The sequence below is a fragment of the Athalia rosae genome, chromosome 7, assembly GCF_917208135.1.
Source record: "Athalia rosae chromosome 7, iyAthRosa1.1, whole genome shotgun sequence".
Taxonomy (NCBI): domain Eukaryota; kingdom Metazoa; phylum Arthropoda; class Insecta; order Hymenoptera; family Athaliidae; genus Athalia; species Athalia rosae.
The window spans coordinates 1,473,344-1,496,549 of NC_064032.1; the positions used below are offsets into that span (position 1 = coordinate 1,473,344).

The 23,206-nt window shown below is 38.8% G+C and overlaps 5 protein-coding genes and 1 long non-coding RNA gene across 14 annotated transcripts; 3 read left to right on the forward strand and 3 right to left on the reverse strand.

The window, feature by feature from the left end:
- Positions 1 to 592: 592 nt before the first annotated feature.
- Positions 593 to 4,638, reverse strand: LOC105683589 (probable ATP-dependent RNA helicase DDX23). 2 transcript variants are annotated; one of them, XM_012396302.3, is made up of 11 exons: positions 4,498 to 4,638; positions 4,246 to 4,397; positions 3,514 to 4,154; positions 3,047 to 3,379; positions 2,535 to 2,957; positions 2,317 to 2,443; positions 2,089 to 2,212; positions 1,896 to 2,011; positions 1,546 to 1,806; positions 1,265 to 1,439; positions 593 to 876 (listed from the first exon to the last, which is right to left on the reverse strand). In XM_012396302.3, exons 3-11 carry the CDS (start codon positions 4,143 to 4,145, stop codon positions 653 to 655), a joined length of 2,415 nt encoding a protein of 804 aa, XP_012251725.1. In that variant the 5' UTR covers positions 4,146 to 4,154; positions 4,246 to 4,397; positions 4,498 to 4,638; the 3' UTR covers positions 593 to 652. The 2 variants fall into 2 exon arrangements, with proteins under 2 accessions (XP_012251725.1, XP_012251724.1); XM_012396301.3 differs by lacking the exon at positions 4,498 to 4,638 and having other exon boundaries at positions 4,246 to 4,491.
- On the forward strand, positions 4,626 to 12,721 carry LOC105683587 (chitinase-like protein PB1E7.04c). 2 transcript variants are annotated; one of them, XM_048658044.1, is made up of 8 exons: positions 4,649 to 4,781; positions 4,850 to 5,062; positions 5,535 to 5,789; positions 5,941 to 6,133; positions 6,226 to 6,436; positions 6,545 to 6,687; positions 6,780 to 9,347; positions 9,440 to 12,721. In XM_048658044.1, exons 2-8 carry the CDS (start codon positions 4,992 to 4,994, stop codon positions 9,464 to 9,466), a joined length of 3,468 nt encoding a protein of 1,155 aa, XP_048514001.1. In that variant the 5' UTR covers positions 4,649 to 4,781; positions 4,850 to 4,991; the 3' UTR covers positions 9,467 to 12,721. The 2 variants fall into 2 exon arrangements, with proteins under 2 accessions (XP_048514000.1, XP_048514001.1); XM_048658043.1 differs by having other exon boundaries at positions 4,626 to 5,062.
- On the reverse strand, positions 6,536 to 17,659 carry LOC105683590 (ATP-dependent zinc metalloprotease YME1L). Of its 3 annotated transcripts, XR_007279288.1 has the most exons (15): positions 16,955 to 17,659; positions 16,707 to 16,832; positions 16,105 to 16,494; positions 15,726 to 15,978; positions 15,419 to 15,513; positions 15,039 to 15,282; positions 14,828 to 14,960; positions 14,521 to 14,758; positions 14,171 to 14,413; positions 13,960 to 14,106; positions 13,720 to 13,881; positions 13,442 to 13,636; positions 11,602 to 12,902; positions 11,093 to 11,313; positions 6,536 to 6,615 (listed from the first exon to the last, which is right to left on the reverse strand). XR_007279288.1 is itself a non-coding variant. In XM_012396306.3 (12 exons), the coding sequence occupies exons 1-12, from the start codon at positions 16,979 to 16,981 to the stop codon at positions 13,451 to 13,453; spliced, it is 2,232 nt and encodes a 743-aa protein (XP_012251729.2). In that variant the 5' UTR covers positions 16,982 to 17,658; the 3' UTR covers positions 13,098 to 13,450. The 3 variants fall into 3 exon arrangements, 2 of the variants coding, with proteins under 2 accessions (XP_012251729.2, XP_012251728.2); XM_012396306.3 differs by lacking the exons at positions 6,536 to 6,615; positions 11,093 to 11,313; positions 11,602 to 12,902 and having other exon boundaries at positions 13,098 to 13,636; positions 15,738 to 15,978; positions 16,955 to 17,658; XM_012396305.3 differs by lacking the exons at positions 6,536 to 6,615; positions 11,093 to 11,313; positions 11,602 to 12,902 and having other exon boundaries at positions 13,098 to 13,636; positions 16,955 to 17,563.
- Positions 17,593 to 19,921, forward strand: LOC105683607 (E3 ubiquitin-protein ligase RING1). The gene is made up of 5 exons (XM_012396338.3): positions 17,593 to 18,040; positions 18,097 to 18,553; positions 18,611 to 18,919; positions 19,017 to 19,345; positions 19,427 to 19,921. The coding sequence occupies exons 1-4, from the start codon at positions 17,795 to 17,797 to the stop codon at positions 19,232 to 19,234; spliced, it is 1,230 nt and encodes a 409-aa protein (XP_012251761.1). The 5' UTR covers positions 17,593 to 17,794; the 3' UTR covers positions 19,235 to 19,345; positions 19,427 to 19,921.
- Positions 18,265 to 19,453, reverse strand: LOC125501682. Its single transcript, XR_007279292.1, has 4 exons — positions 19,318 to 19,453; positions 18,967 to 19,218; positions 18,517 to 18,835; positions 18,265 to 18,406 (listed from the first exon to the last, which is right to left on the reverse strand). It is a non-coding gene; the product is annotated as an uncharacterized LOC125501682 (long non-coding RNA).
- A 262-nt stretch (positions 19,922 to 20,183) lies between the features above and the next one.
- Positions 20,184 to 22,873, forward strand: LOC105683609 (transmembrane ascorbate-dependent reductase CYB561-like). Of its 5 annotated transcripts, XM_012396343.2 has the most exons (6): positions 20,431 to 20,449; positions 21,026 to 21,034; positions 21,245 to 21,469; positions 21,544 to 21,752; positions 21,846 to 22,003; positions 22,100 to 22,873. In XM_012396343.2, exons 1-6 carry the CDS (start codon positions 20,446 to 20,448, stop codon positions 22,257 to 22,259), a joined length of 765 nt encoding a protein of 254 aa, XP_012251766.2. In that variant the 5' UTR covers positions 20,431 to 20,445; the 3' UTR covers positions 22,260 to 22,873. The 5 variants fall into 5 exon arrangements, with proteins under 5 accessions (XP_012251765.2, XP_048514013.1, XP_012251766.2 ...); XM_012396342.3 differs by lacking the exons at positions 20,431 to 20,449; positions 21,026 to 21,034 and adding an exon at positions 20,184 to 20,320; XM_048658056.1 differs by lacking the exon at positions 21,026 to 21,034 and having other exon boundaries at positions 20,348 to 20,449.
- Positions 22,874 to 23,206: the final 333 nt, after the last annotated feature.

Consider the following 23,206-nt stretch of genomic DNA (forward strand, 5'->3'; position numbering starts at 1 on the left):
ATAACCTGCACGCATCGAACTGTGTCTGTACGGCGCAAGCGTTGCGAAATGGAAACTTTTCAGACTAGACATGATTGTGTGGCACATGTGGCACACTTGAAAAAAAATTCCGTGTGGTGCCTAGGCCGCAAGGCCATTTGATCCCCCAGAGTTCTGAAAATATTTTGCATATTTTTAGGAGGGACCGGAGGCTATGGAACTGTCACGAGCTATAAGCATACTTTGCTTTCAAGAGGTCATTGACTCCCAGAGAGCTTTGACTGAAAATTATAGGAATTTCAGTCAACGCAGAGAGAAAAACACATGGACAAAGATCACACGTACCCGCATGTTTCTCCTCTTGTTTTTCTTCAAATTACTTCTATTTTTGAAATACCAGCTCCAGATTCGCTACCCATCGCAATCAATGTTTCAGCGAAAGTAAACGTGGACTCCTGGAAGTACAGATTGGTGAGGTATCGTACTGAGGAGGGAGAGAACGAATCAACGTTGAATATTCTGGTATACGTTGGTAAATATTGCCGAATAACCGGGCAGCGAACTTCATAATATCAATTACACATTTACACCTCTCGACATAATCGCCATGAGATAAGCATAGAAAATTTATTATTGAATCGAAGCGATGAAATTGAAGAAACAAGGTAATTGCCTAAGCAAATATCTTCTCCTCCCGTCTTTTCTTGGTCACCACTGTGCCAGGCTTATGCTGAGCGTCAGGATGATTGATAAGTTCTGGTGGGCAGGTTGAAATTGGACTGCCAAGGATGGTTTGTTTCAGATCGTAGAAAAGGTGGCTGTCATCTTTGGTACAGAATGATATTGCGAGACCGGCTTTTCCTGCACGTCCGGTTCTACCGATACGATGCGTGTAATCTAGGAGAAAAAATTATTTAGAATGCTGTTCTAAAAAGTTGGCTGAGGGGTCAACATGTAATTTTTCAAATGGTTGATTTATGGTTTGTTCAATTGAATCGATCATTGGCAATCCAAAAAAACGCCAAACTCATAGTATAGGTATATTGAACTAGAGCCTTGATTTTTTTTTGGATTTTGGCTTTGGTTTGAACGAGTTATCGCCAATTTTTTACTTTTTGGAGTAGAAAAATTGAGATGAGAAAACTTCGTAATGCTATAATTCGCGTAATGCTAGTAATATAAAAAATGGAACGCGTTTGTGTAAAAATAATTCGGCCAATGTAAAATTTTCCAATATATGAACGGGGCAAAACATAATCAGTATTGAGAAGATTATGTGTTTCACCTTCGATGGTCTTTGCCATGTCGTAATTAATGACCATAGACACATCTTTAATGTCGATACCACGACCGGCAACGTCAGTGGCAACCAGGATATCTTTGCTGCCTCCTTTGAGTGAGGCCAGAGCGTATTCTCGTTGCTCCTGTCCTTTACCACCATGTAGAGTACACGCATTGTACTGTAAAAAATTCAATATAAAATACCCGTATACTTTTACATAAAGATTGAGGAAGATTTTGCCTGAAAATTCTCTCCAGTTTTTTGGTTTATAGTTCAAACTTTACCCCAAGTTTTTCGAGCCCCCTCGCCAAAACGTCGGCCCCTTTCTTCTGGTTGACAAATATAATGACGGGTGGTTCAACCCCACGACTCAGTATTTCCATTAACTTTCTTCTCTTGTCTGCCTCTCCCATAATATGCACTATTTGCTCCGTTCTCTCGGTTGGTTTTCCTACGCTTCCGATGTAGACGACTGCAGGTCGCCTGAGATATGTCCTGGCTAAACGTTCCACAGCCGCTGGCATTGTAGCGGTGAACATCACGGTCTGAAAACGAAGCACGGTATATTTCAAGATTCAAAAGCAACGCGACGGATAAATTAAATTTAGAATAAATATATTAATACTGATCTTACTTGTCTGTACTTCTTTTTTGTGTTATAATTGGCTAATAGTTTTTCTTCGTTCTCAGCATCTTCATTATCTGGTTTCAGATTTGTGACCGGCATGTACTCCAGAATTTTTTGAACATCTGAGTAGGATAAAAAGATCGTTAGATGAATTCTCTTTTAAAAATAAATAATTATTTGAGTTAAATTTTGGAGTCACCTGGCTCAAATCCCATGTCAATCATTCTGTCAGCTTCGTCAAGGACAATGTACGTACATTGATTTAAAACAAGATACCGATTTTCGAGTACGTCTATCAATCGACCAGGAGTAGCGATGACTATCTAAAATCATGTTAGCCTTGCAGTAGCAGATAGATATTTTTCGTTGCAATAAAATATTGTTCTACTGTTAGTGTGTAAACATCTACAAACACATCTCAAATTACCTCACAGCCCATTCGCAATCTGAAACCCTGTTCTTCCCTCGACAGACCACCCACAACAACGACAGTCCTGATACCAAGCGGTTGGCCAAACTTATTGGTTTCTTCTTCAATCTGCTGAGCCAACTCACTGGAAATCGAGGTAAAAAATCGAGATTGCAATATTCGACGAACATCAACCGAATATAGCTGATATAATGCGTGAGTTTTGTTCATCTTACCGAGTCGGGGCGAGAATTATGCTGTAAGGTCCTTGATCAGCCTCTTCGAGTCTTTCGATTTTAGGAAGGCTCGTAATCCAAAGTAATAATGGAATTAGGAATGCCAAAGTCTTACCAGAACCAGTTTCAGCTACGCCAATTATGTCTCTATTCTGCAGTCCAATAGGAATGGCCTGTCTCTGAATGGGTGTGAGATCTTTGTAACCAACTTTGTCGATAATATCTAAAATTTCTTTTGGGAAACCAGATTCTTTCCAGGATCTGATGGGGTCCGGAATACGTCCACCTTTTATCGTGATGTTGTAGTCCTCTCGAAATATTCGCCAATCTCTCTCAGTCATTTCCTCGATAGATTTCTCAGACCAGTGACGATCGTCCCACTTCTGCTTCTCTTCCTTCTTTTTGACCTTCTTTAACCGCATTCTATCGATGAAGAGAAGGAGCGTCATTAGTAAAACTTTGTCAATTCTAATAAAGTACACAAAGTAGGAACATTTTCAAGCGTTTCTTACTTTTCCTGTTCCTTTTCAGCATCGGTACGTCTCTTTTCCAACAATTCCCCATAGAATTTACTTTGATCACGCTTTTGTGCCTTAATATCTATTCCGGCGAGGTTACCTCTACCAAAGAATTGCACCTGGTGACGTTCTTTATAAATATTATTGTAATCCACGGAGGTATCTTCTGAAATGTCCCAATCAAAAACGAACTTCCGATCATTCAACCTCCGAACTCTTCGCTTTTTTTTTATCAAACCCAGATAACGTTCTTTTATTGCCTCCACTTCCTTTTCTTTGTCCTTGTCTTTGACTTCATCGTCTCTCGAGCGTGGCTGCTCTCTGCGCCTAAAAGTTAAATTGCATGAAATTGATATTGACAGAAGATTGAACAAAGTTATGAGTAACACCCTCACGCGGATAAGATTCAGCTAATGGCTCTTAAAAATACAGTTAAGCAGACAAGCATAGGGCTTCCTCACTTGTCACGGTCATCCCATTCACGGTCTTTGTCCTTGCTTGAGCCGGAGCTGTCACCTTTGAATGCATTTTTTCTCTCTTCCTCCAGCTTTTTTCTCATAGAACTAACTTCTTCTTGTCTTTTTGATAGAGCCAAGGCAGCTCGTTCCTCTTTGCTTAGGAACTTAGGTTTAGCCCTTGCTTCTTCCGCCGCTTTTTTTTTTGCAAGTAGTTCTTCTAAACTAAGCGGCTCAGTTTTAGCCATAGCTTTTGGTTTCACATTTGTTTCTTCATCTTCTGGTTTTACCTCGCTTTTAGTTTCTTTCTTAGCTTCATCTTCTAAAGAGAATATGGGGCTGGGCTTCCGTTTCTTATCATCTTTGCCTCTATCCTTGGTATCTCTGCGCTCTCGAGACTTATCCCTTTCTTTGGATCTCTCACGTTCTCTTGACCGCTCTCGGTCTCTTTCCCTAGATCTATCTTGCTCTCGCGAACGCTCTGGAGACTTTGATCGCTTCCTGTCTTTCTTGCGATCTTTAGATCTGCTCCTGGAGCGTCGACGCTCTCTAGTTTCACGCCGTTCTCGATCTCGCTCTCTCTCCCTCTCTCGTTCTCTTGATCTGCTTCTTCTCGCTGTCTTTTTGTCGTGAACCATGATGGGTTACTACGAAACAATGTTTGGTTCGATTATGTTAGATTATAATTTTTGTTATAAATACTAATTAATAGTCCATATAATAATCTATATTATGTACTGTAGCGGATGATAGAACCGGTAACGATGGAAAACGTTGATAACCTCCTTGCTGCCAAGAAGGATTCGCTTGCATCAACCACTTCTCAAAATGAATATTTGAAAACTTTGAGTTTGCAGCCTGTTCGTTGGCTGTCAATTTATATCTCAAAGCTAACAGAGAAAAATTGTATTAAAATTACACATTCAAAGTGAAGATAATCGAAAGCAAATATTGTTGGACGTTTTGATACTTTTTTTTGTGTATTTGTACCTTGTGTTAAAATATGGTGGAGGCGCAGACCTGCAGCTGCGTCCGCGGGTGGAACAACGATGGAACCATGGTTGAATTTTTCGTCACTGGGTTTCCCTTATCGCGAAGCAGGTAAACCTGTGGAATAAAGTTAGCAGGCAGTTAAATCCAGCTGACTGTGACAAAATGGTAGGGCTTTCTCGGTTAACGAGAAGTGATCGAATTGTAATATCGACGCATAAGGAACAATGAACGTTGATAGCCATGAGCAAGTACAACAGCCGGCTTTGAAAACCTCGAAATCTGTAAATATAGTAGATAATAGCGGGATCGGCGGCAGGAAAATAAAACGAGAAAGACCTGACGTTTACAGTGACAATGGGGGACAGTCGATCGGTGACAGTAGTGGCTCCCAACAGGGTACTGTTTTCGCCTACAACAATGCCTCGTCCTCGTGCGTTAACAATGGACCTCATCAAGCCGGTGAACTTGTCAAAGATATTCTCGCTGGGAAAATGACAAGCATCGCCCACGCTCCAGCTGACAAACATGAAAAAATCAGACAAATGCTTGAAGATGCCATCAGGTCAGTCAACCGTTTGAATCTTAAGTGGTCTGAACAGAAGTAACATTTTATCCTTGCTATGTAATTGTAATTTTCGTTGCCCATTTATCGTCCGCTCCATCGACATAATTTTGGTGTAGAAAATTTCATTGATCCACTGCTATTTTTGTATTTGAATGAGGGGTGTATTTTATCTCAGAATAATTAATTAATTTTGCTGAATCTGAGTAGAGTCAGCAATAACTGAACTTTTCACTAATTTTACGGCATAGAGTTTGATCATACCAGGGTTTTAAACTCTGAACCGCAGCACCAAAGATTATGGTCGATGTCAAACGTTGTTTGTCGACTTGCAAATGATTTTCATTCATTTATCAAATGCAATTCAAAAAATGAATAAATCAAGTAAAGTATTATCTTATGACCCACCATAGTTCATTTTTCAAATTCCATGTAACCAGCACTACAAAGTTAATGTCCATATTTCCAACAGCGATGACTCCAAATGCCGAGTTCGAGAGATATACCTACAAGTGGAGCAACTGCGCATGGAGGAAAAGCTGTTGTTGTACTTGAAATTCCCAGCGTCTTTAATCAAGTCTGGTGAAAATGTCGATCCTTTGCGTCAGCCGCTAAATCCTCTGGGAAATCGTTATGAAATTCATCAGACTATCATGTGGATAAAGACTCATCTGGAGGAAGACCCAGACGTTTCATTGCCAAAGCAAGAAGTTTACGATGAGTACAAGTCAGTGCTTACGATAAAATCTGTTCTTCACACACAAACCTATAAACTATTTAATCTCCTCAATACCGGAGGGAGATTATTGCTAAAGAATGTTGTCGCCAAGGTATGTCCGATTGGATAATCTCAGCTGAAGTGCAATTTTTTCTTCCAGCATGTTCTGCATCAAAAACTCTATGAAGCCTCTATCTACTGCAGACTTTGGAAAAGTTATGAAACAAGTATATCCCCGTGTCCGACCTCGCCGGCTTGGTACCCGTGGCAATTCTCGTTATTGCTATGCCGGAATGCGTAAGAAGATCAAGCTTGAACCACCAACACTGCCACCTGTGGTTGGAGACCAGCCGGTGAATTAGCAATATATTAACAAATTTGCAATATCAGCAACATTTGGAGTTTATGCCCCTTACCTACTGCCTTTTGATGTTTATTATTCCAGCCCGAAGAGGAAGAAGATATCACAGAGGAAATGTTGGGTGCTGCTTCAACGCTGATAAGGGAATGGGCAGAAAGCTTGCTTGGATTGAAATTTTCATCGCTGGGTGCTCTGGCTCGACATCTGGTCAACAATTTCTGTGTCGACACACGTTCACTTGCCGCAGTATGCATTTTGTGGGCAGCTGCAGATCCTCAGGCTGTGAATAATAAAGGTTAGTTAGGTGATTTGCCTTAGAATTTTCTATTAATAAATCTGAGTACCTTTCCATTGAGACCCTATCTTTCTAAATTAAAACTGGTCTTTTTTTTTCACCCCTCAGAGGGCACATCTCCATCACCGTCGGTATTGACTGCTGAGAAGCCGGCTAAGCTGAGAGAAGCGCAGTTGCAACTGCAAAGAAAATTACAGCAACGTGAGCACATTAGGGAACAGAAACATCGTCACCACGACGCGGTTTCGCAGGTACATGGTTTATTTTTGTCTATATCAGCATGCATTTTTTCAACTCAACAGAAATAGTTGAGAAACTATAATTGGTAAGGTTGATATTTCAGAACCAGAACAAAGAGAAGACTGTAGACACTAAGGGAGCAAGTGCAAAGGGTGGAAAGAAAAATAAATTGAATCAGTCGACACAAGGTGCGGCTGGTTCACTAGCTGTACAAGGTGCTACAGCGAAGTGTATTTTGCCGGCAATGCCGACGGGCCGTCACAAAAAGGCTCTAAAGTCCAGTAATTACACGTGCAACAGCATCTCCCTACAATTTAACTGTGATAATATAGTGGTAAAATCAGGCGAAGGTACGTCTTGTAACAATGAAGCAAAGGGGGTCTCTAATAGTAATGTACTTTCATCGAAAGATCCAAAGATAAAAAATCCTAGAAAGCGTGCCAATTTGAATGTGGAATCTAACCAATCGGAGTCGGTTGTAGAAAAACAAGCAAAATTAACAAACTCACCGGAAAATATACCGAGCGTAAATACCCCACCGCTGCCTAAACTCACCGCCATTCAAAAAGCGGAGAGAAAAACTGCTGCGCCTTCGAACAATACGACCAAACTCACCAAATTCAAAGTGATACAGGCTACTTTCAATCAGCCTGGCAATAACTGTGATACTCAAACGACGAATCGGTCTAATAATTATTCCAAGGTGAACGGCTGTCAGAACTCTACCGAAGCTGCTGGCTCGGTGACCACACTTAACAAACCGACACAGCGAATATTGCAAGAGAATTGTAAATCAGCAAGTAAAACCAATCGAACCAGCACTCTTGATTCTGATGCCCTTGATGACTATTTGAATGGAGGAAATAACTCTCAGGAACAGGAAGAAGAACTCTTGCAGTATTTTCAACAGAGTAGCTCATCCAGCTCTGATACAGAGGTAACCAACTTGTCAACGGACGTTGAGAATACATCCAGATCCGATAAAGTTTCACAACTAAGATTGATACTCCAGCAAAACTTGAAAGCCAACACAAAGGGGTACTTGATACCGGAAATTCCTGTCACGATTTCTAGTCCAGGGAGTAATCCGTCTGCGGAGAAGGTAGGCTCTACTTCTAAATCTAACGCAATACTGTCCTCGCTTTTGAACTATCCAAGTCAGGCAAACACAAGGCGACGAGTCAGCTTCGAGACCAACGTTATAGAACATTTCCAAGACCAGAGCAGCCAGGTGTCCGCTGTTCCACAAAGCCCAAACACACGACGTAGGATATTCAACTTTACTCCAATTTCTCCCGGCCCTTTATCACCCATTAGCGGCCGCGCTTCCAAACCTAGCTCCGCAAACGGCAGCCCCTTTGTTTCCCCAAGAAACACCCCTGTCCCCAGATCGCGAAGTAACGTTCAGTCGGGTGTCTCAAGGTCCCGCAGCTCTCAGAAATTACTATCTCGGTCCATGTCCTGCAGTACCCCGTACACGAATAGAAACGACACGTTTGTTGTTCCCACGGATGTAACGAGACCCATATCGGCCTCACAATCACCCCCGGACACTGCAAAGTTAAGTGACATACAGCAGGCCGCTAGCAGTTCCCAGAGTGCAAGTGTTGCGTCAAAAGTGGATCAGCCACAGGGGCTTCAGACATCAAATTTTCTACCAACAGACCTGACTCCCCAAAAACAATTAATGATCAACTATCCGAGCCAGGAAAACCTTCAAGAGATCAAGAATGCTAACGCCTATCAGAAACACAAACTGCCAGATCAAGAAATAAGCGAACTGTTTCACAGTGAGAAACAATTCACCACTGAACAACTATTCTACAGGTCACAGTCCGTTCCCCTTCATAGAATGGTAAATCCTACCCTGATGTCCCCACTTTCCACCCAACATTATCCAATTTCCTTTCAAAGTCACAGTTTTAATCCTTCGACAAGCAGTTCCGTAGCTCCAACCCCAGTTCCCAGTGAATTCAATGACTTTGGACCTATTAGTCACATCGATAACGGCACATTTTTACTTAACAACGCGGATGCCAGCATCATACCGGAGGATGACAGTTTTATAATCGGTGACAAGGAGATAAGTCCAGAAAATTTAACGAATATTTTCAACATCCTGGACAGCCAGAGTTCTCAGAGCTTAGAAATATTGAACGAGCATCACAGTGGCGACGCTCCAATCGTGTCCAACAGCCTGATATTAAATAGTTTACCAAGTACGCATTTAAACCTGAACGTAGTTGACATTTTGGAACCAGAAACGGTTTTGGACTCGTCTGTATCTTCAACTTTGCAGAGAATAATGCAGTCCCGCTCTTATCCTAATACTCCTTTGCCTATGACCCTTTCATACGCTTCTTCGTGCACGGATGATGTTATGAGTGGATCAAAATCATACCCTTCGACCCCCTTGCACCCTGTTGAACTCAAGGAAGTATATTCAGAGTCAAGCGAGCCTATGTTATCCAGTTTGAATTTAAACTCATTGCAGCTCCATGGTGAGACAGTGAATTCTGACTCGTCGTCCAACAATGCTTGCCGCAATGTTACAGATTTACTCGAGACCAGTTTTTTGGCCGACAACGAAGGTGAAACTGACAATTTAGATCCCCTAACTAATTTTGATGGGTTACAAGACGTAGACTCGCTAGCACCTCTGTTCAACGAGGTGAATCACTAATCCATTATAAGTAGATTGTTATTCGAATATTAAGTATGTTGAGTCGTAATAACTACGACACACGTATTATTACATTATAGATAGACGCCAAGGCTATTGGGTTATAATGGATATGGTGACGATAGCATTGATCCACAATTTCAACAGCCAGTCCCTTGTATATACACGATAAATAGTGGAAACACTAGTGCCGTCTTGTTTTTGTAACTGCCATTCTTGAAGTGAACTTCCAACAGGATTATCACAAGGTGCCCTATTCACCCGACTATACACACCGGTAGATGAAATAGAAACCTTTGTTTCTATGTTCCCTTTTCATCCAATCAATATTAAACCCAGTGGGATAATTAATGGGGCTAGTATAAATTTACACACTCTCGATATACCTGATACATAATTGAATTTTATGTAAAAAATCGTCATCAAGTTTCGTGTCTGAATAAGCACTATGGTGATGTAACACCATCAATCTAAAATTTAAGATCATCTATATCAACGAGTTCAATATTTTTTTTTTCTCTTTCAATAAGTCTTTTGACGTTAATTCGCGTTGTACAAAAATCATGGCAAACAATTCTGCACAGCGATAAGCTACTCAGCAATTCATCACATCGGGCATTACTTCAAATTAAATTTGTTATCAATTATAGACAATGAACTCTTCCATTTATTCCTCAAAGCGTAAATGCGTTGATAAATACACCTCAACCCCCATTTAAACTCACACGTTTGTAAAATAGGTTTGCACATAACGAACCAAGGAATTTTTTTAATCTGGGGGTACCCTGCACAATGACATCCAGTTTGCGGGTACCATCTGCTAAGTTTGGAGGGATGGAACTTATTTATTTATTTATTTTTGCGGGACGAATTCATATGAAAATTCCTGATTTTCCACTATGCCTAGATACCCTATAAAATATATCTGAAAACAAGACATAATGTGAAACATTACTTTGTCATCAAATGGTGCTCTGAGTATAGTATATGGCTCAAGTCAGCCCACGATAGAAGATATTGATAGTACGTATCTACGAAAAAGTGAATATCTGATTATGTCTTTATCAATTGGAATGGATCTTTCAAACATTGAACTCTACGTGCCTCATCTGCAAACTTATCTGTCATTGCCATGATCACATCGAAATGATTCAATTTATAAATCAGACATGCCCATGGTATACTGAGGATTAGTAAGTCCTCCAAATAACAATGATCAACCTTAGCCCATTCCTCCCAGCCATTCTCATCAGTCAGTACAGTAAACTGAGGCATTATTTTTGTGTAACATACCCACATTGCTTTAGGACACAATTGGCAGCGAGTCACAGATTAAATTTTAATAGGATTTGTAAATTTGTACTAAAATATTATTTCATATCCACATTATAAAGATGGTAGTGACAGTTGGCACACACCTAATTATATACATTACATACCTACATGTATACGTAGCATGTATCATACTTAGGTATACACGCATGTACTATAATGTATACATGCATCTATATTGAACGCAAAATGTTATCGATAAGTTTTTGCAAAGACTATAGTAACAAACTTTGAAAAAAAAAAACAACAGCTGGTTTCGGTCACCAGCGAATAATTCTTTCTTTTTTTTAGTAAGTGCCCTGTATCTCTTTCACAGTACGAAAATACCATAGACATGCATACTCTCATAATATTATATAGTGTCTTAAAAAGACAACAATTTATACATAGAATTTAGTTACCGCTCTGTCGATGAATATTTCATACGGATATCTTCAATTTTCCTTCAGAGTAGTACACGAGTAATTGTTGCAGGATACACAGTTTCTATGTCATTGCCGTAATAGTTTTCACTTACTGAGGTCCCCCATGTGAAGTCATTCATAAATAGTGCTTTGGACAGACACATATGTTCTTTAGATTGAAGAATCAAATCAACTTTTATTTCCGTTTTTTCTGTCAACTGCAAAATGTTGGATAAGGTTTAATACGTCGAACTGTATTTCAACAATAAAATCAATTCCTTTTTCGTTTTGAAAGAAAAAAGAAAAAAGAAAAAGAGTGAATTATGTCATATGCTTGACCAAATGTTGAAAGATGATGAAACATAGTAATGTTCCCAGCATATAATGCACAGGGAAACATTAGGTTCTTAGAAAGAACAATGCGATGGTTGAATAGTCACATTTTTGTGACCTGGCTAATGGATTATGTTTGACAATTCACCAATACCGTACTTAGTTATACATACCTATGGTAATGAAATTGAAGACAAAGTGCTGCGTGCAAGTATTTCATCCATGCTTCTTCATCTTTTTACATTTCACTTTGATATTTTCATTGAAGAAGAAAAAAAATTAAAAATAAACAAAACAATAATATTCACGAGCTCACTGTAAATTTCAATGCTCTGATGATAATATTCACTATTAATTAAATTTAGCTGAATTGAAAATATCAAATATATAAACAAGTGATTGATTATTATACATGTACAAATTATTTTATAGGACTGAATATTTCTCTATTTTTTTTCCTTCTCTGTAGGCTTCTTTTTTATTATGTAAAATTGTTGTAGCGAGTACTTTTAGCTTTTTTTTATTGAATTATACCGCATAGCACTAATTTATTGGTGTCCTAATGCTGGCACCTTTTTCTTCATCTCGTCGATGATTTTATCTGTTGATACTTAGATTGATTTATTATTATTATTATTATTATTATTATTATTATCATCATCATCATCATCAACATCGTCATCATCATCGTCATTATCATCATCATCATTATTGTAGCCGTATTATAATTCAACCTCTACGATCTAGCTTTAAAAGAAAAAAGAAAGAAAAAAAAAAGAAAAAAAAAACAACAAAATCTACAAGATATAATAATGTGATTCCTCATAAAATTAGTTACTTATAAATTTATAACATCTATTTTAATTCGTTAGTTTTATAAATTGTACATCTTTGTTCATAAGAGTTTGAAGATTTTTACTCGTCCGTCGTCATGTATTGTTTGTAATGTTCATGAAAATTTTTAATATGAGGACACAGGGTACGTCAACTTGTGACGCGCGACCGCGTCACTGAAAATATTATCTATAAACGAGGAAAAAAAAAAAATTTGGGGTTTCGATATGGTAATGAAATAATCCGAGGTAGACCTAATTGTTTTCAATGTCATCCTCGAAGATTGCCTGGTAAAATTTGTGACATGAATATAATTGAAAATTTTTTCAAAGTTGAATATTATTTTTAATGTGTCTAACTTTACAAGCCAATCACAATCTCTGCAAGTGAACGACGAAAACGAGCCGCAATGAAATAAATTTAGATATATGTACAAATGAAATTTGTAAGCAAAGTAAATTTTTTCTCTTCATTCATATTCCCCGCTGCCCCACTGATATCACTTACTATCAGCTACGCTTTAATGTTTGAAAACTACTTACAGCACTGAAGGTAAAATACATCTCATTGGATCTGAAGCAAATTAGAGAAGATTGAGATCCAGAGATGAGACGATAATTACTGCCAATCTCATGTTCACCTGTTATGCGATAACATGTCGTTAATTAATTGTAAAAAAAATTATTAACTCTGGTCTGGTCGATCAGAAATTGTTATTCCCGATTTAACACAAAGATAGGAGGTAGGTAGGTAAGCAGGTGAAGTGCTGGCTGACCCAAACAAGGTTCGATATGCTAGGGCAAATGACTTTGATCTTGCGATTGTCTATACGCCATTGTAGTTGATATACTATAATTTAATATATTTACACTAGAACGAATACAAATATACCTATCTGTATACATAATTTTGTCATTTCCTCTCAACATTCGCACGCGTACGTTTATTCGGTAATAGACACGCGGATCGTGTGTTTACGTTCGAAAAAAATAAATTGACTAAACGTTAAACTATGTATTAAAAATTTCGCCAGCACTGAGTGGCCGATGATAATTTATATGAGAAAAAGGCAAAAAGTTTCAAACTTTCTTCTCCGTCAAGGCAAAGAATTTTCCGTAGACGGTTTAACGCACGGTAATTATAGATGAAGGAGCGCTCACAGCATTCTCAGACCATTACCTTTGACTATTACATGACATTTTTTGGTACTTCTGTCACTGTTTTTTTAGTTGGTTTTTCATGAGTGCTTTGCCCAGTCATGATAGCCTTGACATCCTCGGCATCCAGCGTCTCGTACTTTATTAAAGCCTCTGCTAATTGTTTGTGCTCTTTTGCATGTGCCTTCAATATTGTTTTGGCACGCTCGTACGATTCCTGGAGGATATTTTTACGGTATTGAATTCATTGCTAGTGAAAAAATAAAGTGAATTGAAATAAAGTAAATCATCTAAGCCCACCTGCATTAGTCTTTTCACTTCGCTGTCGATTAGTTCTTGAGAATTTGGACTAACTTCGTTCACTGTGATGAAGCTCTTGCTACCTTCGTTGTGCGTTCTTAGACCCACTTTCTCTGACATACCCCATTCTTTAACCATGGCGAGAGCTATTGAAGTTGCTCTCTAAAAAAGTTCAAATGCCATTTTACATTTCTGTGAAATGATCATTGATCTAGATCTGAGTTCAATGCGTCTACTAACTTGCAAATCGTTAGACGCGCCGGACGTTATTTTATCTGGTCCGAAAACGAGCTCCTCGGCAGCTCGCCCCCCCATCATTGTATCCATCATAGCTAACAGATGTTGTTTTGTGGTATGGTAGATGTCTTTCTCCGGTATGTAAGCAGTCTGCGCAAAGAAAGTGGTATATTGTTATTCCATTGATATATTAAATTTTTCCAAAAAGACATACGTGTCCCAAACTTTTCCCACGAGGCATTATGGTCACTTTGTGTAAGGGGTGGGAGTCCTTCGTGAAATAAGCGACGATCGCGTGACCCCCTTCATGATAAGCTGTAATTAGATTGGCCTCTTCATCGGGCAACCTTGCCTTCCTTTCAGGTCCCATCAGTACCTTGTCTCTAGCATTTTCCAGGTGCTTCATGCTGACACACTCAGCTCCGTCTATGGCGGCACGTAGAGCTGCTTGATTCACCTATGACATTACGCCTAAGATTAGATCGAAAAATAAAATTTTTCGCAAAAGCAGTTCTCGAATGATGTAGGAAAGGCGACAGGAGATAATTTCTGAACTATAGCTACCATGTTTTCCAAATCTGCACCAGTGAAACCGGTTGTTCCTCTTGCCAATATCTCCACGTTGACGTCTCTACTTAATACCCTGCCTAGGTACAGTTCAAGAATCTCTTTTCGTCCCGAAAAATCGGGTGTTGGCACAGTCACTTCGACGTCGAATCGACCAGGGCGCAACAGTGCAGTATCTAAATCGTCTCGCCTGTTCGTCGCACCGAGGACTATGACACCTTCGTTCTGATGGAAACTAAAATTTGCGAAAAAATAGTACGGCGAATCCGTCACGATATCGTAGATCCATCCAAGTTCAACTCACCCGTCCATTTCAGACAGCAATTGATTTATGGTTTGGTTAGCGTATGGATGAAGGACAGAATTCGTTCGCTTAGCCCCTACGGAATCAATTTCGTCGATGAATAAAACGCAGGGTGCTCTCTCTTTGGCAGCCTCTGTAATTCAAAATTTGTTAATTTTACGGGAAGTTCAAATGCGAATAAAATTATGATGGGAAATTTATTTTCACCCACTGAATAAGTCTCTGACTCTTCTGGCGCCCTGGCCAACGAGTATTTCATCAAATTCTGGGCCCGCTGCGTGGAAGAAAGGCACCCCAGCTTCTCCAGCTACGGCACGAGCCAACAAAGTCTTCCCGGTGCCCGGTGGTCCCACAAGCAGAACTCCTTTAGGTAGCTTACCACCAAGGACTGAGAATTTTTCAGGGTTTTTCAGAAACTCTACCACATCTTTCAGTTCCTGCTTAGCTTCGTCGGCCTGTACAAAGATAAATATTTCTCGAATGAAAATAAAAATACACCAAAGGATACAAATGTTCTGCAAAATAAAACCATGTCGCCCGAATATTCGGTCCATATTATTTTACTTGAATTGTGGTCTAGGATAAACTCACCCCTTTGACGTCGCTGAATTTGACGTCGATGTCCTCAGGATCTACTTCCACTTGGTTACCTAGTTGAATTCTGAACATGGTACCGCTGGAACTTGCTAAAACGATAAGATTGTGTAATACACGGACAACAAATCATAAAATAATCATTTCCAACAGTGGCGACAGTCAAGAAAACGAGGATCCAAGTAATCAATAGAGTGCAGAAAGATGGTTAGGTAAACTGGAATGAATCGGTAAACTAAGAATAGTCTATAACTACCACTGCTAGTCATGTGTTAATATCAGTCAACGCCGAATATGTACTAACATTTATACACACCAAAAAATGAGCCCAAAACACCTAGGAGAAGCCCAAAGATAAATATTTGTTGGATAACTTTGTACCACTTTCTGGTACGGACAGGGTAGTTTTGGCCATGTCCAGCCAGGTAGCCTTCGGCAAATGCAACTTTGATACGTTGCTGTTCACTTGGACTCATTTCTCCTTCAGTAAGCATACTTCGTAACTTTTCCACCTGTGGTGTCTCAACTCCGTTTGCTAACACTCCAAGCTTCTCGAACTGAAAACAAAATCATTCTATCTGTTACCTAATCTATAGATAATTTTGATGACTTAACGAACGAAGCTTTGTTATTTGACTTTGGAGATACTCTGTCTGATTTAAGTTTTGTGTTATAGAATGTACCTGGAGAACTGGTGGAGATAGTCCCAACCATCGACGAACTCTGCCGCTGAAACTGGGATTTCTTCCCAGCTCAGCCTTGACATTGCGTTCAGTTTTGAATCCACGGATGATGGCATTCAGATGAAGGGGTCTTGTACACAGATCTTGTAATATCCTATGACGTTCAAAATTATGTCTACATATCAAACCACTTTGTTTATTTTCGTCAAAACTATTCCCCGACAGATAAGAGATCTTCCATTTGTTATTAGAGCTCTGAAACCTTGAAGTTGAGCCACGTGAAATGTGCTTTAAGATTTCCAATACTTCGCTCCTGTTTACCTGTAGAGCTGTCCCCAAGTTTTGAATATTCAACCGCTCCAGTGGGAATTCAGTGCAGTTATTGGCAGCCTGTAATTGACCTTCATTATCATCATCATCATCATCATGAAAAAAAAATATATACTGATAACAAGATGTATGAATTCTTGAATAATAAAAACATGTCCATGTCAAATTGAATACTTTGGCCATTTGCATTGAGAAAAAACTTATAAATGGGTCTCATTTCTTGGTACCAAGTAAAGATAAAGTCAAGCCTATTTCGAAAACATCAGTATTACCTCGGCAAGGCTTTTGTAGCATAAAATGTCCTTCTCATTGTTAGATTTTACTCTGCTCTTGGCTCGTGCCAATTCTGCTCGCCTTGGGGTGACAGCGGATGTCAGCTGAGTAAGGTGGAAAAGCACCTGCAGGGACAGGAGAACGATTCAAATTTGATGAGAACACAATCGAGAATGTTGGGAAAAGCCTTGTGGCAATGCTTGATGATCTGCTAATATTCATGTAAATAATTGCCCATCAAATTTACCTGATTGTGAGACTGTAGTGAAATCATGGAAGACTTTTTGAGTGCCAAAGGAATACGGAGAAACACGATCAACGATGCACGTAGGTTAATGTCAATTGCAAGTAACGTCGAAGATACAGTGGTCTAGAATAAACTGATGGGAACTTGATGAAAGGAACCTTGACGATATTTCGACGTCTAGCAGTGCCACCACCACTGATTTAAAAAAGGTTTGCTGTAGAATGGCTGTAGTTTGCCGCAAGTTTGCTGATAAACCATGAACGGAAAACGTCAATCCCTCGATGTACGCAGAGCACACGATACGATAAGCTTCCGGCAATTCAAATGGAGAAACACGTATTCATAAATTACCAAATAATGATCCGACAAATCACGAATTTTGAAAGAAAAATTGCACTCATCTCGTTGCTCTTTTGAAACCATACATACATATCGTTTATAGTAATTTGAACTGAAGGGCTTCTGAACTATTATTCTTTGAAATCAACTCTAACCATGTTTTTTAAACAATCGATCGCAGCGTTTTATTTTTGTCCAATTTGAAACTCGCACGACCGACAACGCCACGACTATCCAACTTTACCACATTCGCCGCTGAAAGCTTGTAACCATTGCAGGTATAGATCAGTGGTCGTAACTGTCATCAAACAATTTAGCGTCCCTTCGCTTCGTGCATGTGTTTTCTTGCCTCTAGAGTTGAAGCATCGCCAGAGGCTTGGCTTGACCTAAAAGCAGAAAGCCTTGGTTGAATAATGAGGGTTTTTTTTCAAGCCGTATGAATAACTGGGTATGGTTATTCCTAATTTACAATTTATAATATCTTGGCCCCTTTAGAAGTTGATGATGGCGGCTGCTGAACAAGTAGGTTTGAACAAAACGTGGGAATTGTCGCTTTACGAGCTCCACAGAACACCACAAGATGCAATTACCGATAATACCGAAATAGCCGTTAGCCCGAGGAGTCTACACAGCGAACTAATGTGCCCTATTTGTCTCGATATGCTAAAGAAGACTATGACCACAAAAGAATGTCTTCATCGCTTTTGCTCAGACTGCATTATCACAGCACTCCGCAGTGGAAACAAGGTAAATACATTCAAATTATGCGATTTTGTGTGAACTACATACAATATTTTTTACAGGAATGTCCAACGTGTCGCAAGAAATTAGTTTCAAAAAGGTCTCTGCGACCTGATCCAAATTTTGATCTTCTAATCTCAAAAATCTATCCTAGCCGAGATGAGTACGAAGCTCATCAAGAACGTGTACTTGCCAAACTAAATAAATCTCATTCTCAAGCTGCTCTGGTCAACTCCATCACAGAAGGCATAAAACTTCAGAGTCAAAATAGACCACAGAGATCACGGAAAAATGCCAATGAATCGGAGAATGCAAACGGCGCATCCTCGTACAGCGCAGGAAATACAAGTGGGCGTACAACGCCAAATCCTTCTGCAAATTTAGCAAATCAAAGTGACTCTTCTCAAGGAGCTACTGGAACAACAAATATCACGTTACTCACAAACGTTATTAACAATAATCAAAATCAACAAAATTCTAACAGCGTTTCTCAGCCGGCCAGCAGTCCTGCAGTCTCTGGTAAGGAGTTGAGTATTTTGTATTCGATTTGAATACAATATGTATTGTTGTTTGTAGGAACAACATCTCGAAATTCTACAACGCCATCCCCAAATCCGATCAATCAGATTCCGAAGCCTCCAAAGCGTCAAAAAAGTTTGCAGAACTCTGAAAATGATTCTGCTGGATCTAGTGTAGAGGCTGAGACAGGAGGAGGAGATTCTATGGTCGATACAGAGGGTGAGGGTCCTGGAGAACCCCTTATGCTGAATGAAATTGAACTGGTATTCAAGCCTCATCCAACTGAAATGGCAGAGGATAATTCGTTGATAAAAGCGTTGAAAGAAAACAGTATTCGATACATAAAAACAACCGCTAATGCTACAGGTGATAGTTAAGATAATCATACCTTTAATATATTTTCATTTCAGTACCTTTCTGACTTCATTTCCTTGAACAATGCATCTGTTTTTTCTTCCCACAGTTGATCACCTGAGCAAATATCTTGCGACACGTTTAACGCTTGATTTAGACACGGAATTATCCGAATCTCACAGGCATTTGAACTTCTGTATCTACATAGCCCCATCCCCAGGTCAGCTAGTGGTTCTCAGTGGATCACAAACATTACGACAGGTGAACGACAAATTTTGGAGGGTGAACCGACCTCTGGAAATGTATTACTCCTGGAAAAGAACCTAGGTGACGACTTTTTACTACAATTAGAATGGCAAATCAAGAATAGACAAGGGTTTTGGGAAACGATATTGAAAGGAAACCTTTACTTCATCATCAGTGAAGCTAACGATACCGGTGGGTGCAGTAGACGAATCCAAACTATTCGAGAAGAGTTCTAGATTGTAGCTAATAATTTTTCGTTCCTTTCCAATTCAGGCACATTCTTCAATTGAGCATTCGATGCTGGATTCAAAAAAAAGTACCCATGTTTTTATACAATTCTGGCATTGCCTATATGAAGACCAACTTACATTGATAATACCGAATTTTTACACGAGTGACACTTGATAGGAATTTTTTAAATTTAGCTTAAGAGTATACATAAGAGTCTGCGCTGCATGTCAACTGTTTGTTAAGACTTATTCGACATGCTTAACAACGATGAAATTTGCAATTACTAAAGTACCTATACTAACGTATGCATACCAAAATGGAGCATCATACGTTACGTTAAAAATAATGTACAACTTGAACGTTATAAAAATAAGAATCCTTATAATTTTACCGAACTGTAATATATTTTCTAGATATGTTTGTCGGCTGAAAATATAAACCCAGTGTAAATAGTACGATATCTGTAATTCTAAGTTGTAAAAAAAGTGTATTATTAACTACGAAAAGAAAAATAACAAGAAGCAAATTGATCCACTATACGGTATCTACTCATTTGGGTAAAACCAATATTTCAATCATGTCAAGGAGCACTAGAATTTGGGCTTTTTTTTCTTAGACGAGGTCTATCAGGTCAAATACTGCGATAGCAGGAGAAGCAGAATTTCCTAACAACCAATGGGAATTCAGTTTGAAATTCAGCCTACGCTTTCTAAGAGCAGTGAACGATGACGATTACAAAAAAAGCTATGAACGTGTGGATAAGACTATCATATCTTACTACTAAACCAGAGCGTGTAAAAGAGAAGTTAGATTTGTCTTTTGATTACTTTCCAAAGTACCAGTGACTGGTATTATTTGCCAGCTATATTCCACTTCCATTATTGCTGCGTAGGCATTATATTTCCATGCGTTTGCGCAAAGCCAAGTCGAGGTCTGGTTAGTATACGAGTAAAAGAGATAGCCATTGCTCTCGGTCGGCAGTGTCGACTTCGTTGATTTTTTTCATTGTAGTCATGCGCGTATACGGCATTGTTAGCTCGAATCGATAGGAGTTCATCCTCATGTGTTAGTGAAATACATAGAGAATTCAATATACAAATACGTATGTACATACATCATATACACCGAAACCATATGTCACTGAAGTAACCAGTTGCGCCTGAGCTCCGCTCCGAAGCACAACTGACAACTGTTGAATGCATGTAGTGTTTGCGATTATTGAACAACAATTGGGTTGAGAATCTCTGCCGTAAGAAAACCATTATTTATTCCATTTAAATGTATATTACCGTATGTGCGTACGTGTATGTATTAATATGTATTTATATTGATACCGCTTATCGGTTAATTATATAAAGTTCTTTTCACACGCATAACGTTTGTGCCTCCCATCAAAATTGCACCGGAGGTCTGACATTTGTGCATTCGAAATAAAAATACTTACATTAATAATTGAATTCCCTGATAAAAAACCAAGCATATGGTAAACCGTTGGTTTCAGTAGAAATCGCAATTTTCTTACGGTATATTGCTAGATCCGCACTAATGCGTATTTTATATTGATTGCATTTTTTTATTCATACCTCTTTATATTCGCACTGCGACGCAAAATGCCGCCAAATTATCCTTATGAATATGCAGTGCTCCCAGGTAGGTTTTTATAGTAACTTGTTTCCCATTTCTTTTACCGGTCTCCCAAGGCCATCAGCAAGTATGTTATTTGTATTGTTATGTGGAATCCATTGTATCTGACTCATTACTGTGAATTCCCAAGACAAGGCAATGTGCTTCATTATTCATTCGATTATCACAATTTCGTTTCAATTGTTACTGATGCCATGATATTCTTTTACATATAAGGTGCTACCATGGACCAGATTAATGAGCCCTCGGATGCCGAAAGGCTCGAGGGGTTCAATTTTTTTTTTGGAATTACCGAAGTCGTTGGAGCTTTCATGATTATATTGATTGGGGTATGGATCGGAAACTTCAGAGGTGGCTTGGGCTGGACATCAAACCCTAAATTAGAGTTCAATTGGCATCCTCTGATGATGGTCCTAGGGCTGGTGTTTTTATACTCGAATGGTGAGCCTAATCGTAACTGATATCCCATAGTCTGAAAAAGTTGATCTCACGATAAAAATTTGACTAATCCTCAGGAATGCTGATCTACAGGACACAGAGAAATGTTAGGAAGCGTCGTTTGAAGCTTATTCACGGAGGCATAATGATGTTCAGTCTGCTCTTCACAATCATTGGTCTGATTGCTGTTTTTGATAGTCATAATTTGGCTACTCCTCCAATACCAAATATGTACTCATTGCACAGCTGGGTTGGTTTGACGAGCGTTCTCCTCTTCTGTTGTCAAGTAAATATAGTATAGATCTAGTATGTTCAGGAAAACAACTTGAAAAGTAATTATTTTTACCTTTAAATTAATTGATCGATCAATTTTCTCTAGTGGGTTGCCGGCGGATTTTCATTTCTCTTTCCTGGAATACAACCTCATTTACGAGCTGCATATATGCCTGTACATATTTACTTCGGTACTGCAGGTTTCATCGGAGCTATAGCTTCCTGTCTTTTGGGACTAAATGAGAAAGCTTTCTTTGCTATAAAGTAAGACTGAAAATACATAAAATCAGTAGAACACATTCTACAAATTCGAATCGATATTCTACCACATACTTACGCATTCTCATTTCCTGTTTTCAGAGATTACTCTCAGTTCTCAAATGAAGGTATCTTGGTGAATATTATTGGTATGTCGTTGATTATTTTCGGTGGTTTATCGGTGTATATTGTATCTCAAAATCGTTACAAGCGTTTACCACGACCTGAAGATGACGTTCTACTAACTCCCAGAAATCAGTGATCAACTATCAAGAAATATATCAGCTGAGAACCTTGCCAAAAATATATGAATGTATTACCTACTTCCAACATATTGAATGATTTATTGTTTGAATTCAAAGATTTTTCGAAAAGTTTTTTTATGGTGCTATCAATATTCAATCATTTAAAAATCCTTTATCAATCTTCTGTTAGTTTTAATACCGTTATCTATATATTTTATTTACACTTGTTATCAATATTGAACCTAAGAATTATAGAAGAGTTACTTTTACATAGCACGTTTAACGATTAGTAGAATAAAAATCCAAGATTCTGAGTCACATAAGCTGGCCACAATTGAGACGTTATTGTTTCTCTGTATGTTTACGCTCAATGTTTACGCTTGAAATCTAAATTTATACAAGAATTGTAATATTTACTATGACGTATAGCGTATGCAAATCGCATGCCAATTGATTTGTATTTATTTTTATTTACTAATAACTTATTGTATTCTGGTGCTTCTATGTATACTATGAATCCCATACGGGTGACTGTACTTTAATTTAGGCTTTATTATTATGATACCATATTCAACACAGTGGTATGAAATTTGTTGTCAGTTGCATGAAAATATATCTAATTACGGTCTTACCACAAAGATTCTTATTTTTTCCTGACATCTTTTCTCACGATTGCAACTATTTGTCTCAACCATGTCTCAACATCAAGAAGTCAATCGTTCTCGGATTAACTGGTGGCGACGACAGCCCGGGAAATGGAAGTTATCTGAACTAAGTTTGCCGCAAATTGAGTGGCGGGATTCGGTACGAATTTTTATGATCGTTAAATGAAATACCAATTATAGTTAATTGACTTTAATAAACTAAAAGTGATGCGTGCCAATTGATTTTCCTCATTCGTTTGTACGTAACAAAATAGGGACTTGTATATTCAGTTGTTGAGTGCGGAATACTCATGAATAAA